The sequence below is a fragment of the Haemaphysalis longicornis genome, unplaced genomic scaffold (genome assembly GCF_048455015.1).
Source record: "Haemaphysalis longicornis isolate Haplotype H1 unplaced genomic scaffold, Haemaphysalis longicornis Haplotype H1 scaffold_9, whole genome shotgun sequence".
NCBI lineage: Eukaryota > Metazoa > Arthropoda > Arachnida > Ixodida > Ixodidae > Haemaphysalis > Haemaphysalis longicornis.
The window spans coordinates 93,397,481-93,415,755 of NW_027526460.1; the positions used below are offsets into that span (position 1 = coordinate 93,397,481).

The window sequence follows — 18,275 nt, forward strand, 5'->3', positions numbered from 1 at the left end:
TCTGCAGCGACTGCGGTCGGGTGTCGATGCTTCCAGTGGAGAACTGTCACGGGTCAGCATTTTGTCAAGAAAGGACATCTCAAACATTCGTGACAGGTACAACATAGACAAAAAAGAACAGCGTGATAGCAATGACTTCAGAAGTGTTGAGATGTGGGTTGAGGAAATGGAAGCAAAAAGAAAGTCTCCGCTTCTGTACTTCAAAAAGTGTGCAGACCCTTCAGAGTATACAAAGAAGTTTGAGCTTGCACTGATGACATTTCCACAGCAGGAATGTCTCCAAAAGCTAGGATCAAATAAGCTTTGCATTGATTCCACCCATGGCACTAATGGGTATGGCCTGCAGCTGACTACATTGATGACAATTGCCGAAGATGGTTCTGGCATACCATGTGCCTACCTCATTTCAAAAAGCATAGATACCAATACAATGGTGAAATTTTTTGAGGCCATCAGAGAAAGAGTGGGCAAAATAGAATGCGAAGCTTTCATGTCAGATGATGCCCAACAATATGGAAACGCATGGGAGCAGGTAATGGGCACCCCTAAAAGACGACTTCTCTGTTCGTGGCATGTGCTCCGCAACTGGAACACACGGCTCACAAAAATTACTAGTGTGAGGCTAAAAAATGAAATACGAAAAACACTACGCACACTGATGGATTGTGCAGAAATTGAGAAGTTTGAGGAAATGTTTTCACAATTTCTGAAACGGCTTGAGGATGCCTGCAAGCAGCCAGGACCAGAGGAGGACTCCGAGCAAGAAGGGAGGTTGACACCGGAGCAGAAATGTGCTTTGGAAGAATTCCGCTCCTATTTCGTAAAAACATACTCTACCAGGGTACGTCAGTGGGCTTTTTGTTACCGAAAAGAGGTCAACTTAAGCACCAACAACCACATAGAATCGATGCACAGGACTTTAAAGTGTACCCACATGCATGGTAAGCAAAATTACCGGCTTGACAAACTAATCTGGCTTCTCTTCACAATGACCAGTGATGTCTTCATCAAGCGGGTAATCAGACTGGTCAAAGGCAAAACAGACCACCGCAGGACTGCGCTGGCTAAGAAGCACAGGGCTGGACTAAATTTTCCCGAGTCCGACATCACTAAGGTGGGCGAGGGGCAGTGGCTCATAAGGGCCCAGACTCTGTCTCAGTATAATTACAAACTAGAAAGAACGAGTGAAACATGTGCTGGATGCCACCTGCACTGCACCTCTTGCCAGGCCTGCCACATAATGTACAGGTGCTCATGCCTTGACCATGTAATGCACAATCATATGTGCAAGCATATACATGCTGTTGCATCAAGGGAACTGCAATCACACAAGTTGCCAGTAAATGAGGACAGCCAGGCCAACCATTCAAATTGTGGCAGCATAACTAATTCGATGGTCGATGACCCTGGCTCCTTATTTGCAAGTGTTCAAGAGGGCATCTTTGGTGCAATGCAAGGAGTTCAGCCAGTTACGTCAGCGAAGCTGCGCGATTCATTGAAGATTGAGTTCGAGGCAGTTTTCCGGACACTGGTCAAAAAGCTGCCTGACACACCTGATGATGAGTGCCAAACTATGCTGACCGACCTCAGAAAATATGCTGCAAAGCATAAGCTAGCTGTGTCAGACAAGCCAGGGAAAAAAATACCTCGTTTGGAGCCTCCAAATAAAAAAATGCAGAAACAACCACGCTATGGAGCTCCAAAGAGGTCCGCCAAAGCGGCATTTGGCCAGCCCCCCACTATATTAGAGAAGGAAGCTATAGAGCAGCAGCTTCTGTCCCAGGAACCACAAGCAGGCATTCAATTTATTCACACTGGGTTTGACCATAACTACTAACAAAAGCTAAAGAAATGCCAATGAGCTACTCTTAAAATTTTAGTCACGCACTTTTGTTGGCCCACATCGCACTTAAAAGATAAATTAAGGTATAATAAGTCGCCTCGCAAAAACAAGTCATAAAGGGGCCATGATAACAAAATACTCAAATTCAAAAGATTTGGTTTTATTGTACCTTCAGTGTTTGTCCTGCAGCAAACAATGCTTTATTTACTTTGCAATTAAACAATTTAAGTTGAAATTTCAATTCTCTTATCGCATCATACATCTCATGACATCAGCAATGACGTATTCAGGGCATATACCTAAAATGAAAAGTAATATGTTGACAGGGGTTGCTGCTATGCGACAGGTGCCCTTTGTTATCGTACACCTTCCTAGATGGCGCAGGAATATAGCTCAAAGACTCCTGTTCCAAATGGGTTTGCTTTTGAGTGGAATGTATGTGCACAATTTTTCTTATGATTGATAGCAATCATTTCGTGAAACCTGTAATATTAATCCGCAAACACTGTCACAGAAGTTGCCGTGCTGCTAATGTCATGTGGCCAGTGTAGTTTCAGTCAAGCCCAACGGCCGTGTTAGGCAGCGTCAGTTCGCAAAGTGCTGTACTAACTGCTCCTAAGTTTCCCTGTTTGCTCATAACTTTTATTGTTTACCCCACGACTACTACTGCCACAAAATTTTATGCCCTAAAATCAAGCACAAACAGCTCGTTGAACAAAATCTGTTTAATTACCCTTGGATTTGCCAACCTCAGCCAATTGAAAACCACGTTCCCATAATACGTCACAAGGTCAGTGCAGAAAAGTGAACCACATGCCTATTTATTGGTTTCCTTGTTATGCTTCTTATTTGAGTAAAGTTTACATTAAAAGCTGTGTCAACGTTATTCCAAAGAGGCAATCTTTCGAACAAACCAAAGATGCATGTTGTTTTCATGGACCCTTTAAGTTCAATTCTAAAAAGTACAAGTTGAGCAAGCATACACTAATGAGCAAACAATTGTCAGCTTTCTATCGTGCCAATCGGAAAGTTTAATTTGGTTATGGGTATTCTCTATCCCAGGTAGCTACCGTTGATAACACTGTCTTGTGTTGGCAAAGAATTGATAATGTGCGTGTTAAAATTGGTGCATGTGAATCCCTTTTAATGCTTATTTTATCTCTGGTATTGTGTTGTATGCTTGTATAATTCTAGACATGTGTAAGTGTAAAAACACTGCAGCGTCCTCTAATGTCTGCAGGTGCTGTCTCCTGATTTATGTACAGCCCCATTGATTGGTGTGAAGTCCGCTAAGCTGCATTCCTCGTTGCTCAACTAGGTACAGTAGAAGAATGCGTCATTACTATGTCCCTTTCTACTTTAACAGATTGCCGCCCAGTATTTTTTCTATAAAAATGAAACGCTCATTGAACAAGGTATTACGTTGTGTAAACATATAATTTGTATTTTGAGGGTCTAGTCTTGCCGAAATTGTGTTTATGTGTTTCAAGCACCTTCAGCCTTGAAAGCAATGCTATATACTTTTCTGTCCAGTTACTATTGACCTTTTACAATTCCATGCTTTTTTTTTAATCACCACTTCAAGTTCTGTCAAACCATATCGGGTGGTGTGTGCTAAACGCGGTTTGTGAGTTGTATGACGTTCGAGCTGTTGTAGACTAATTTCTGATAAGCTGTGACCCGCTTAGGAAACAAGCTGATATTTTAAATCTCAAGTGATGTTATTCTGTCGGGTGTAATCTGTGTCGTAAGTCATCTTGGTCTCACTTTTTTTCTTTTATGTATACTTAAGCGTTCTGCTATACTATGCTTTGTACTTGTGTCAGTGTTTATTTAATATTTGCGGTTTCCGTTGCCTGCCAGGCACTGCCGTTCAAGCCCAACGCGGCTTTGGCAGGCCTGCCTCCTTGTATTTTTTCAGTATTTTGCGCAATAAATATATATTTGTATACACAACCTTGTGCTGGACTGTGTGGCAACAACCAGAATAGTGCATATGCATTAAGGCACAAGAGAAGATGTGCTAACCAAAGGCATGTGTATTGCCATTTTGTAGATTGTAAAATAAAAATACCACCTGGGTTACAAGCACACACACTTAAAAATGTGTTTGTATCTCCATCGCAAGATATCTTTGTGGTGTGTCAAATACACTCTGGCGAATACGGGCGTCTTGTGGCATCGCCCACTTCGTTCTTCTTGCTCCCGAATGCCCACTTTCTCCTTTCCTAACCCTCCCCATTTTTACAGCACCTGGCTTGCATTCTGCAGGCTCTAGCTTTACATTAACCTAAAACCGACAAGCTTATTATTTAACTCTCACTGTAAGACACATGTGTGCACTGGGTTCAGCCAGTTACATGAAGGGAAGTGAGAATGCACTGACGTACAAATTATGCACGAGTATCCACTGGCAGTAAGAACGGGCAAGGCCATGTCGAACCAATGGCTTTGCACAAACACCATACAAACACCATGTGTCTTACGTTCGTTCATACCTGCCCACTGAAGCAGTATTGATGGTCACGTCTACAGTGCTGAAACTAGCACAGCTCTGCAAAGACACATGCCCAGTCAAATAGAAGAAACTGGCTGCTGTGCTCAGCACCACACTACGTAAAGTTGGAATCAATTTGAAAGTTATCACAGGGACCAATTTGAATCAATTTGAAAGTCAAGTCAATGACACTTTGCAATAATCAGCATGAAACCGAGGTGGCTACACTCAACCCCTGGCTGTTGTGTAAATGGCACACCCATAAGCAACAACGGTGCACATTTTTTTTTTTTTTTTGCTGTGCATACTTTCTTTGCAGACACGCGTGCGTGCGCGTGAGCCCATAACTGAATGGTGGCATGTTTTCTTTTTTTTTTTTCGTACTCATTTTTTTTTCATTCGGTATAGCTATGGACCGGCTGGCCGGCATTTATAGCTGCTGCAGTACGAATAAGCACTATTAAAAATTGGTGAAAAGCTATTGCCGTAGCTTATGGTAATACTGGTCATTTATAGGACAGCCGCTCGGTAAGTGAAGCCATGATACTTTCACTGCCGCGGCTGACAAAATGTGCCGGGCAAAGGCACTGTGGTCTACCTTCGTCGTGTTTCCGCGACAGCTTTCAAATATATTGACTGACTGCGAGTGACAGCTGAGTGCTGTACAGCGTTCCCTCTGCTACCGTAAAAGTGTATTTGTGGAACGCGTCCTGGTTCATTAACTTGTGGATACGCGAGTACCACAGTAACGCGCAAAAAGGTAATGTCGGGCATTTCTCCGATCACTGCAGTGAATGCGGGTGCTCGCCGTACTGACAATTGTGCTTTATGGTTCCGGGATCCAGATAAGCCTACGAACGAGTTGGTAATTGTGGCGGAGGTGAAAATAGGAGGTCTTGATTGTATCGATACATATCCTACAGCTTTTTCTTTTTGAAGGGGGGGGGGATGCGGCAGCGTTTAGGAAAAATAAGAGGCTTTGGTAGCAACTGACTGCAGCTCGTCCGACCTTGCCTATTCGTGCATTTGGGCCTTGTTAATCTTATATTTCCCTCTGTACAATAAAATTTTACTAAAACAGCACCTGTGCCCGCCTGTATCCATCTGCGTTTTTTTATTTTCCATGTGTTGAAACACGCAATCAAAACTGAACATCCGCTGCGCCGTACCCTCGGCTTTGCTGGTTGACAAACACCCATTTTGACGGTCCCATGTCATATGATTTTAGCACTTATTATATACATGGTTTGTTTATTCGATAACATAAGTCAAAAGTAGCCACTCACCCCGTAATGTAGTGCTGGGACCGCAAAAGAATAGCGTAGGTACACCGAGCAAACTTTTACTTATTAACTATATGCTTTTACTGGAAGCCGCCATCTTAAAAACGCCTATGAGCACCCTTGCGGCCGATAAATGAACTAGGTTTTGAGGAAAATCTAAAACTGTTTCAGAAATGCATGTAAAGAGTTCACTTCAAAAATATTTTCTTACCTCATCATCATTAGAAATAAAAAAATTAAAAGATTTTACTCCACAAATGAAATGTTAGATGGGGCATAAACTTCTGTTTCAATGTATGCAAAAGCGCGCGTAGGTAGCGCATATTTGAGTTTTCTTCATAAATGAGAAGTGGGGATACTATCCAAACTAAGAGCGCGTACACACGGTAATGACCAAAGGCAAGCATCGCGAGGAAGCAGTATGAGAAAAAACAATGCCCTTTGTCACTTTCCCAGATATTGACCAGCATTTTCGCTCAAGACATTTACATCCTCCTCATCACAAACTTCCCAAAAAATCATGCACCCCTCCCTCAAACAACAAAAATATTTGAATACGAAAGCTTTCTCGTGATGAATTCTTTGGTTGTCGTCTAAGTTTTCCAAACCACTTTGATCATGTCGAAACGGAGCAATCAGATAAACATCGGCTTTATAATGTGAGGGGCTCAGGTTCGATTCTGGCCACCGGTGGTGGTGAAAAAAAAACAGTTTTTTTTTCTTTTACTTCGGCTTTTGCGCGTTACAGATGCAATCAGTGAGAACATTAAAGCTTCACTTTAAAAAGTAAGTAGTAGTCATGCTCGGGACACTCCAAACCGATACCTTTCCTCCACGACGTGGCCATCCCTGCCAAATATGAACTCGGGGTGTGCATTTAGTACAGCCCTTCCACCTTAAGCGACCCTCTTCCCCTTTCCAGGCTGTGGAAGGATCTGTGGACCTGACGATCAGTGAACACTGTGCCACTCCTGGTCTCAAAGGCTGATGCTGCACAATCGCAGCATGGCATAGAAAGAGAGAGAAGCTCTTTATTGAAAGACATAGTTTAGCCGGCGTTTACGCTCTTCTGCATGCTTCTCTGCTAAGGGATGGGGATGTAGGTAAAAAAAGCCTAGAATGAGGTGGGCAGGAGGGAAAAAATAACTGGTGTGGGCTTGACGTGCAATGAATGTTTTTTTAGCATGCGTTCATGTGTCGTGAACCAACTAGCCAGCAACCAAGTCCTATTAAGATATGTATTTATGAATGTATGTATTTATTGCTCATTAGAAATACAGGAAGTTCCATCAGCAGGCGTAAATTGTCTCACCTAGGAGCAGACACTGGAACGCCTGCTGGTGTGTGGGGTATGGGTAGGGAGGAAAGAGTACATGGTGATAGGAATAGGGGATAAGAGAGAAAGTTAAAATGGTACATATATAAAACACATAGGGAAGGGAAGGAACACTTGTGCTAAGCAGAGATACATATAAACACTAAGCATACACGGTAAACATGAAGGTGCAGAATACAATGGTGTAACAGACATGTAACAAAAAAAAAGGCGCGCACACACACACACACACACACAAGCCGCATCATCAGCAACACTCCCCCACATTCTGGGCAGTTATTTCGCGTGGTAGTAGAGTGCACTGTGCACCCCTAGGTGCCCAGGTATGCCCTTAGGGCCTCGAGCACTTGGACCCGCTCCCTGGCATTGCCCAGGGAACAAAGCAGTTCATCAAGTAGCCGCACTCCTGCTGCATTCCTGCCACCTGGCCTTCCGCAAACTTGGGGCACCCGCACAGTACGTGGAGCAGGGACTGGATGGGCGCTCGGCAGTGAGTGCAGGTGGGGCTGGCCACCCGCCCAAGTAGGTGTTTATGCTCGGCCGTCCACGCGTCCTCCGCACGGACACACAGGACGCCCGAGCACAGTTGAAATGGCAAGCATGAGGCCCGCACAGGTGGTGGGCCATCTCCAGCAGCCAGCCGTAAGTCTGGATGCTTGGTCCACAGGCGTTGCCAAATGAGCAGGCGGTTGTCGTCCGCAGCCGCCTAGGCCACCGTGCCTGAGGGAGGCATCGCGCGGGCCCCGGTGGCGAGATCACCTGCCCACTCATTGCCGTCCAGCCTGATGTGGGCGGGGGACCCACTGCAGGCTCAGCCAAGTGCCCCAGTCTGCCAGCTGCTCCCACAGTTCGGTCATTCGGTCACAGCTCCCATGTTCCAATTACTTGTGACAGCACCTGTACATAGGCATAGAGAGAGAGGGTAAATGTGTTTATCGCAAAAAGCAATGGGGAAGAGTCCTCAGTCCAAGACCCCTTGAGCTTTCCCAGCCTCAACACTAGCAGGTGCTGATCACTGAAGCCACAGCTGGTTAGAGCTCTCTCTTAAAGCTTGTAAAAAGAAAGGGAGGGATTGCGCAAACGTACTGGGGCGTGGGCGCAGCCCCCTACCATATGAAAGATCGCCCCGGGGAATTCGCAGAATTGGCATTGTGGGAAATATAAGGTGGGGTGCAATATATGGCATTTGGTGGGATGGGGAAAGGTATTAGTCTGGAGTGCACGGAGCTTCCGTTCCTCCTCTGTCATTAGGTGATTATGCAGTACTGGATAGATGACGCGTTCTAACCTATAGTGTTGAGTTATGTTGTGATATGTGATCAACAGGGTTGGTCTATCCTGCTCGCTTCACAGGGCCCTGCGAGACAACTCTTGGGCCAGCAGGTGGGCGGTTTGGCTGCCCGGGACAGCAGAATGGGCAGCTGCCCACATGATCATGATGGATCTATCCGGTGGACGCTGGCAGATGATTTGGTGGGTTGTCTGGTGAATTCGCCCACACGAGAAGTTACAGCACGCTTGCTGTGATCTGTGATGATTACTTTGGCTTTAGTTTGCACCATGGTAAGAGTGATGGCTGCTTCTTCCGCTTGTTAGGGGTCGTTCCAGGTAAAGTTAGGCTGTAGTTATCTTCGATGTTCTTTTCCCCGGGGCTTCTCCTCCAAGCCGCAGCAGCCCTGAGGGCAGGTGCGGCCTTTCTCGGAATGCGCGGCGTTCAAAAGTGCCGCACAACACGTTCTTTCCATTTCCGCGCTGCTCTTCCCAGGGCCCGCGCCAGTTAGTGCGTCGAAACGCCCGACAGCTGGTGATGTGCTTATTGTGCTGGACAACCACGGCTGCCATTGCTGTTATGCCGGGATAGGAACATGCGTCCGTATATGTTGTGGTTGGTTCCCTCCAGTGGTATGTGTGGATGGCTTTGGCTCTTACTTCCCTGTACCCAGAGTGGTGCACGGGGTGCATGTTTCTAGGAAGCGGTACAATGTACAGCTGTTTGGTGGTGCAGATTTCTCATCTGAGGTGTCCGACGCTGCAGAGGGGATGTCAGCCCCAGACGAGAGAGAAGAATCCTCTTAGTGCCTGTATCTCCCAGCTTCAACCTTTGGCTTGAAAGACGGGCTTTGCCTAGCAGTTACTAGGTACGGTAGGCCCTCGCATTATTTGCATGTACCTTTAAACAATTCAATAAAAAAACAAATCAAACAAAGCCTACCACCTGGTCTGAGTCATCGTCTTATGTAACTTTTACTAGCCAAGCTATGTGTACTTTAAAAAGCAAGCACTCTCCAGAAGCTCCTGCAGACATTTATTTTGCACTTACATGTCCCTGCAACAGTTCTTGTTTCAGAAGATCGCTCAGGCAAGCAACTGTTGCTGCGGCAAGTGCTAACTTCAAAACACTAATCTACCAATAAAGGCCAGGTCACTTTTGCACTTTTAATGCCTCTTTAGTGGAATCATGAAAATGAAATACAACACGTTCCTCAAAAAGACTAATTTTAAAGCAAACTTTGAACAATTGACCAAGATTTCGAAAGAAACAAATGAACATTTACCTACACCCACATTAAACTTGCGTTAGTACCGAATGGGACGCAGCTCCTGCTGCTCAAGAAGTGCATGTGCAGTCCATGCGGGCCTTGAGCGATGGTCTTGGCGGTTGCACAAGTGAACAAAAAAGAAACGTTTAGCTGACACATAAATGCTGCGAGATTTGCGACCAAAGTAGCACCTCCGCCATAGAAGATACGTCAACACGAACACAAACACGCATGGATGTCAGAAGGCCAATACTGCCACCATACCCTGAAAATGGATCCTTTTTGTGCTTTGTTGTCAGCGCAAGGCCGCGTACCAGCAATCCTCGCAATGTTTCAGGAGCACGGGCGCCTGTTCGTTCCTTCAGTGGTTATGACACACCGGCAATATTGTTTGACAGGGAAAAGTGTAACCCGCTTTTGCTCACTAGAATATTTTTGTTTGATAGACAATGTTCCTGATCTACTGGCATGTTTCTGGAATGAAGTGCCTTCGTTATACCCGACAGGTTAAAATAAGCACTGACCTTGCTGACGGAATCTGGCTCTTCCGTTCATTCGTGTCACCACATTCATTGCCTCCTGTATAACCGAATGCCGTTATATAGGAGGATATGCTATGCTACAGTGAACTAGAGGATAGTCACGCAGCCCTGTTACAGTGAACTGTAGCCCTGCCCCTGCAGCGTGGAGCTAGTGACGAACCCAGTACCCAGGGAACTGTTGTGCTGTTGTCCCCAGTCTCCCTATTAGAGAAACATACATTAATGTCCGTGGGGCCATAAGGGTATCGTGAATAAATAAACATTCTGCCGCTGTCATTTGGTCTATCCTTTCTCTCTCCCTCTTCCGTGTTTTTTGGCTCACACACCTTCAATGTACACTTTACTGACAGTTGCTCCTGGTGCCTCCTCATAAAGGGCCCAAAATGCCGCGTTACCTTCACAGCCCCTCGGACGATGTGATTCTGCCGCCGTCATTTGGTCTATCCTTTATCTCTCCCTCTTCCGTCTTTTTTGGCTCACGATTTCACGCTTTTTTTTTTCATTTGGCCTCAATATCCTTACGTTCTCTGCACAGAAGCGACGTTTCCAATTCCTCTCCCGCAACGCAACTTAACTGCCCGAAGAGCTACAACTCTGATGCGTGCACACGACATACTGGCGAGATTAATGCTATCAAACACATGCATACTTACTTTCGAGGCACTGCACCTCACAGATCCGGGACTGCGCTTCGGGGAGTACACGCCACTAGAGTCACTAAATAAGAGTCACTAAATAAGGTACACGCCACCAGTTCGACCAAACTTGAGCAATGTTATGGGCTCCTACACAAAAGGAACAACAGTGAAACGCTTGAAACGGCGGCCGGAGTGTGTGGGGACATAGCATCGTAAATTGAATTTAGCGTGTGCTGCATACTTGGACGAGAAACAGGGACTGGGAAAAGACAAAACACAGGCCCGTTGGCTATATGAAGCAGGTGTTGGTTTGCGCGACGTCTGGTTTGTCTCTTTCCACTGTCTGTACCTCGTCCAAGTATACAGCGCACGCTAAATTTGAACTCAAGATTAAGCATAAATTGTTAACGTCACAATACAATCGGGAACGAGAATGACAGCTAGGAGGCCGAGGCGGCCATGCAAACAAGAATTCACGCAGCTTCAGGTACACAGTACAGTACAGTGGTATAAACACAAAAACTACAACAAACATAAAACAACGACGTTACTGACCTTGCTGGGAAAATGACCGCATAGATGCCCTCTTTTCCGCTCTTCCGCGGCGTCTGTGACAGCAAACGCCAGAGACCGCCATGGTTGATCTACGCTGAGCTTAGGCTGCAAGTCTCTCTTGAAATGTGGCAGTAGTATGTAGGTAAGAAAGACACCTGATCGGATAGGAATATCGCACCATTACTAGATTTCACGGTATATTCACGCATCTGCAGCTCCACTTGGTAGCAATCAACACAAACTGACAAGCTGGGTGCTGACACCTCAAATCGTTCCCTCGGGGGGTGCCAGGGAATTGCTGCGCCTACTTCGGCGTTGTCCCTAGGCGGCCAAAAACAAGTCAAGTGACGTCACGTTTTGATCACGTGACCCAAGGATTTCTTTCCTCCTTTTAGCCGCTTCGCCTCCAAACGAAGGATTTCCTCGGAGGGTCGGCGTCACCACGTTTATGAAACGCCTGGAGACATCGAGTGGAGGTGTTGCCCTATCCTCCACTCAACGGAGTGGAGGAAGCACTTTGAATGGAGGAGGGATTCAGAATACGGGGGTTAGTCACTAATGCCCACACACCTGGTCGCTTTGCCTGCCTTCGTTTGGACACGGCACCTTTCTTAGCAGCTCCGCTACGCGAACGCGAGGACGCGAGCGCTTCTGCACGAGCGCATTTAAACACGATAGTCTTTTTTTCACTACTTTACGATAGTATTTTCTTCACTACTTTTGCACTGCAAAAACCTTCTACAATGTTACTGTAGAAGGTTTGTCAAATGTGTTTTGTTATTAGAAAATTGAACCTCCAGAAAGATTAAATTGTCAGTGATTATGTAGAAGCTTCATGCACGATGAACAAGAAAAAATGTCTGTCTGTCTGCCTGCGTGAGGGCGAGGAGTGAGCGAGAGCGCGATTGAGTGCCTGGAAACAATATGTTTTTAGTGAGTGCGGGTGAGTGGCGTGCAGTTTTCCTGGGGCATACCGGCGTAAGCTACCTCTACATCTGCTGCTAAGAACTTGTGTAACATAAAGCCCCATGACATTCCGCTCACGGGGGCCCTTAGGGGTATTGTGAATGAATGAATAAATAAATAAATAAATAAATAAATAAATAAATAAATAAATAAATAAATATACAAACAAACAAAAAACAAGCAAACAAACAAACAAACCCCGCGGCTTAAAGCACCGGCTTGATGCTCGTGACGGCGAAGTTCGGGGGAAGGGCGTGGTACAGGCTTAAAGCGGCCATAAAAACAAAGTACAACTTCGTTTTTTTTTTTTTTTTTTAGCGTATGTTACACTGGCCGAGGTTGAGCAGTTCCGCGTGGACCTTGAAGGGCCTTGCTGCGCAAGCGCGAAGAGCGTCGGATTGGATTGCATTGGATTAGATTTGGGGTGGATTAAATTGGATTGTATTGGATTGGATTGGAAATCGAATCCAACTTGAGTACAGGTGTGTAGAGAATTGGGTCTGCACCATAGAGTTTCATCCTAATATACACTAGAGGGAAATTTGGCACCACTGTCTACGGGAACCGCGCTTCGGCGAGCGTTCCGTCATGTACCGGGCAGGCACGTTCCACTTGTCCTTGGCATGGCTCATGAACAGGCTGAAAAGTTGGCTCTGGCTGCAAAAAGCAACAATATTACTGTAGAGGGTTTGTCAAGTTTGTTTTGTTATTAGAACATTGAACCTCCAGAAAGATTAAATTGTCAGTGATTATGTAGAAACTTCATGCACGATGAACAAGAAAAAAATGTTCCTTTTTTGTTGATTTTGGCTTCGCGACAAAAAATAAGCCAAATGGCTATCTAAGCTAAGTGGGCGAAGAACATCGCTAGCGGCAATGGCGCCGCCCACGGCGGCTTGTGACTGCAGCGACAGATTTCCCGCTAGTATACATTAGTATGAAACTCTATGGTCTGCACATTCGCCGGTCTGCGCATTCCAGTGGACTGACGTTGTAGCCGCGGCAGACGTACTGGCGCCGGCGCGTGCCCAGCTGCGCGCCTCCGTTGCGCAGTAACCAAGTCTGACGCTGCGCCGGAGCCGCTTGATAGCCGTTTCGCGTGGCTCCTGGAGAGCCTTGCTGCGCATGCGCGAGGAGCAGTGACAGAGCGCGGTTCGCCCAGGAAAAATTTTTTAAAGTGTTACAATTATTGTCGCCCCACCCTGTATGGGGCGCATCAAATGTAGGTTCAGTTCCAAGTAACCTACTGTGTGTAAAGGTTGGCGCTGGTTTTATACGAGGTTTCTAACAAGTCTGAAGGTTTATTGAGCAAAACGTTACCGATTGAGCACGACAGCAATAACGTGGTCACTTCAAGCTCGTAGGTTGTGCTCGTATACAGGACACGGCTCCATAACCGCTTCGGCTTGGCGTTATGGGATTCTTACTGACCTGAAGTCATTCGGTGTTTCTGGTAATATGTTTAACACCCTTGCTAGCTATTTGTCGGAGAGAACCTTTCGCGTCAGAGTTGGTTCTGCACTGTCAAAGGTACACGTGCAAGAAAATGGCGTGCCGCAAGGCGGAGTTCTAAGCTGCACTCTCTTCATAGTAAAAATGAACTCCCTTGGGAAGGCACTGCCGCCTACAATTTCTTACTCCATGTATGTAGATGATGTGCAGATATCTTTTAAATCATGTAATATGTCCATCTGCGAACGTCAAGTCCAGCTCGGCGTCAAGAAGCTTGCCGGCTGGGCAGACAAGAATGGTTTTAAAATTAATCCCGGAAAGAGCTCGTGTGTTGTATTCTCCAGGAAGCGTGGGGTCCACCCGGACCCAGACATCACTCTTGCGAATGTGCCAATTCCTGTGAACAAGGAGCACAAGTTTTTAGGCATTTTATTCGATGAAAAACTTACATTCATTCCTCATGTCAAACAGCTCAAATGTAAATGCCTAAAGGCAATGAATATTCTTAAGGTTCTCTCGCATCAATCTTATGGGGCCGACAAACAACTCCTGCTGCGCCTGTACACAGCGTTGGTGGGGTCCCGGCTCGACTACGGCAGTGTCGTGTATGGGTCGGCGACAAAGACCGCACTGAGAATGCTCGACCCAGTGCTGCATCTTGGCCTTCGCCTCTCATGCGGCGCTTTCCGCACTAGCCCTGTCGAAAGCCTTTATGTCGAGTGCGACAAGTGGTGTCTAGGGCATCAGCGGGAGTATGTTGACCTGCTGTATGCATCTAAGATTGTGTCCCTTACCAACCATCCTTTTAATCCCATCATGAACAATACATCAAACTTGCAACTCTTTTTAAACAGGCCATCCGTTTCCTTACCTTTCTCTCTCAGAGTTAGGGAGGAGGCTTCTGCACTCACGGTCCCTCTTTCAGACACGCACAAGACACCCATTCAAAATTTCATCGCACCATGGCATCTTCGTCCTGTATCATGCGACCTGTCATTCACTCTTGTAGAAAAAAATAGGGTACCCAAGAATGCAATTCTGCAGCACTTCCTCTTCCTGCAGGACAAGTACAGGTGCGCAGAATTCTATAGCGACGCGTCGAAAACTGGTTCTACGGTATCTTGTGCAGCGCACGGACCAAATTTTAGAGTAAGCAAAACAATGAATTTTCATAACAGTATTTACACGGCAGAAGCATATGGCATTTTACTCGTTACAAACCACATCATCAAACATAAAATTCTCAAGTCCATTGTGTACACAGACTCTCGAAGCGTTGTACAGGCACTGTCATTAGGAAGGTCATCTAAAAACTATGTCATAAATGCTCTTTTCAAGGTACTAATGTCTGCATATGCCTCAAATCTTGAAATAACTATATGCTGGGTACCAGGGCATTGTGGAATCCCTGGCAATGAGGCCGCCGACCAAATGGCTGGTGATGCTGCTCTCATGACTACAGTTGACGTTACAACAGTACCTTACACCGACCTAAAGACACACATCAGACGACAGCTTCGTAACACATGGCAATTACACTGGAGTCAACAAACAGACAACAAACTACACATAATAAAACCACAACTTGGACGCTACATAACTGACTCACACAACAGATACACTGAAGTCGCCCTGGCTAGGCTGCGGATGGGCCACACACATGCGACGCACTCCCACCTGCTCACTGGTACTTCGGGACCCACGTGTAGCAGGTGTGGAAAGGGCCTATCCGTAGTCCACATACTAATCACATGCAAGGCACTTGACACAACACGACACAAACATTTCCCTGAATTATACAGACAACACATTCCTTTGCACCCATCATACTTTTTAGCCGACGAACCAATGTTTTCTAGTCAACGTGTTTTTAAGTTTTTAGCTGAGGTAAACTTTCTGCAGCTCTTGTCATATCATGTGTAATCACCCTGGCCCTATACACCAGCCATCTCCATTGTCTTTTGTTTTGCATCACCTTTACTTTTAGTTACATGTTTTAGTACTTACGGTGTGATGAAAACTCAATAACTTCTTCTTTGGCGCTCTTTGCCCTCGTTGGCCTTGCGCCATAAAACACCAACCATCATCATCATCATCATAACCGCTTCGTCCCCAAAGCAATCATGGTTTCCACCTTGTGTGATATTTGTGGATGTAAACCAAATCATATATATAGATTTAGGAATGACACCCCATTTATCACTCCTGCGTTTCTCTCCTTATAAAAAGTCAGTACGGAGAGTAACTAGTGCTAGTAGGTTTCCTTCATTTCTGCAGGTTCGCTGCTATAGCATGTTTGCCCCACAGCACGCACGCACACGCACGCACACGCACGCACACACACACGCACACACACACGCACACGCACAGCACACGCCCGCGCACGCATGCACGCACACACGCCCGCATGCACGCACACACACATACAAACACACACGCGCGCGCGCACACGCGCGCGCACATGTATACGATAAAACAACAGCAACACTACGTTTGCCATACCTGGAGGGATACTTATGGCACAGTTCCCACCGCCATAACTTTCCCATATTAAGATACGCGTTATACCAAAACTGCGCTCAAGAGAGCACAAGTAATTTGCTTCAATTCATGGAACGTCATCCCGAGTAGGCTAGGATTTGTTCTTTACGCCTGAAGGGGTTGGAAAACAATAAGGAGCAGATTGGACAGGCTCATCGGTTTCGATTCTTGTTATACTGGAATCCGGTGTGTATACTGTTTATACCGTTCATTACCGAGTATGTCAAGCCTTGAACACCGTAATCATGTCATAACCGTTCGAGTTGAGAGCCAATTTGTTATGATAACGGTGGTTACGATACAAATTCGGGGCACGAAAGCCGCCTTCGAATACTCTGGAAAACGTTGTCTGCGCCGTTTCGTGGTGGCGTAGCACCAACATTTTCATTGTATTTGGATCTGAATAAAACACGCACGCTGCGGATGTGCACCTCTTGCAAGAAGCCATAACGAAAGCCAATTTGTGAAGAAGAGAATGTATGCCATACAGCCTGAAGAAAATATCCACACGAAATTTGGAACCTCCCAAACATTCCCAATCCTCTTAATAAGTCGTTTGTGGCGCTGAAGAAAAATTGAAGCCATGGGCAGAGAGAAAAAAACATTAATCTGATACAAGACAACAACAACGAAAGAAACAGAAGGAGCCGTTTTATTTTCTGCTGTGCCATGCGCGTGTAGGGGCCCGCTGTTGGGAGCTTAGGATTACAGACAGTTGAGCCTGCGTAAGAGCACCTCAAAAATACTTGAGGGAAGCGTCGCTTTATGAATACTTATCGTGGAGCTCTAAGCACTGAACCTCGCTAATAAGTTATAAAGGACAAGTTACACACGATCTTCAGGCCGATTTTCTTCAGATACAGTCGAACCCGCATATATCGAACCCAGATATATCGGATTATTGTATTTATCGAACAGTCCAAACATCCCCTTGGAACTCCTACGCAAAAAGAAAATATTTTATACATCGAATTATCGATATATCGAACTATTTTGTGATCCCCTTAGAGTTCGATATAGCCGGAATCGACTGTAGTTGTTCTCTGTCTCCTCATGGGTTGCCAACTTGTGCGGGATACAGCTTGAAATTATTCAGAGGTGTCAGCAGCTGGTAAAATAACTTAATTACTGGATGTACTATTTTTAATGCACTAAAGCATCAAAAGAGGCGATTTATAGCACAAGAACTGCTTACCTTCACAAGCGGAGTGTAGCATACGACAGCAGCGCATGTCCCACAGCTGATCTCAGGAGTCAGGGGGCGACACTCAAACATCTCACCGCCAATAGCACAAAATCGGGAACAAAATATTGACCGTGTATCTTCTCATCATCATCATCATCATCATCATCAGCCCATCAACGCCCACTGCAGGGCTAAGGCCTCTCCCATGGATCTTCATTTATCCCTGTCCTTTTCTAACTGCGACCAATTTATACATCTAACTTTCTGCCGCCCCCAGCCACGTTTGCCTTCTCTAGGAATCTACTCTCTTATCCTTAATGACCAACGGTTCTGTTCCCTTCCTTTTGTAGAAGGGTAAGCCCCCTCCCTTTTTAAATGCAGAGCATTTCTTTAACTCACGATGTCACCCGGCGTTGTCGGCGTCCCTCGGCGTCCGCAACAGCCGTTCCAGGTGCGCCCTCTCCGCCACTCCTCCTCGCCTGCTCTCCGCTGTTCCTCGCGTGTTCTCTGCGTGCTCGGATCGCGTTCAGCAACAGGTGGGGCGCGCATGCGTCGTAGTTTGGCGCGGGAGCAACAACAGTTGTGGCGTGATCGTGACGTAGTCGTGACGTGGTCGTGGCGCGGTCGTGCCGTGATGGAGCGGTTCTCGGCGTTCGCTCTCGCTGTCAATTTCTTTCGAACCAGATGAAATCGGGTATGTGCGCCCCCCGAAAATGCTCTGCATTTGGCCGTGCCCCTCGCGAGGGGGATGTTTCCTTAACTTTTTTGAAAATGAAATCCTCCGTACGCCACAGGGTGGAATCATCTCTACTGCCACTAGTTGCGCTTAGTTAACACCAGGGCTCGCGAGGTGAGATTGGCTCTTGAGCAGTAAGACGGGTGTGCAAGCAGTGTCG

At 46.2% G+C, this 18,275-nt stretch overlaps 1 protein-coding gene across 1 annotated transcript; it reads left to right on the plus strand.

Annotated features, from left to right (window-relative positions):
• Positions 1-218: 218 nt before the first annotated feature.
• Positions 219-3,621, plus strand: LOC144153997 (uncharacterized). The gene has a single exon (XM_077685800.1). It carries the CDS (start codon positions 254-256, stop codon positions 1,835-1,837), a length of 1,584 nt encoding a protein of 527 aa, XP_077541926.1. The 5' UTR covers positions 219-253; the 3' UTR covers positions 1,838-3,621.
• Positions 3,622-18,275: the final 14,654 nt, after the last annotated feature.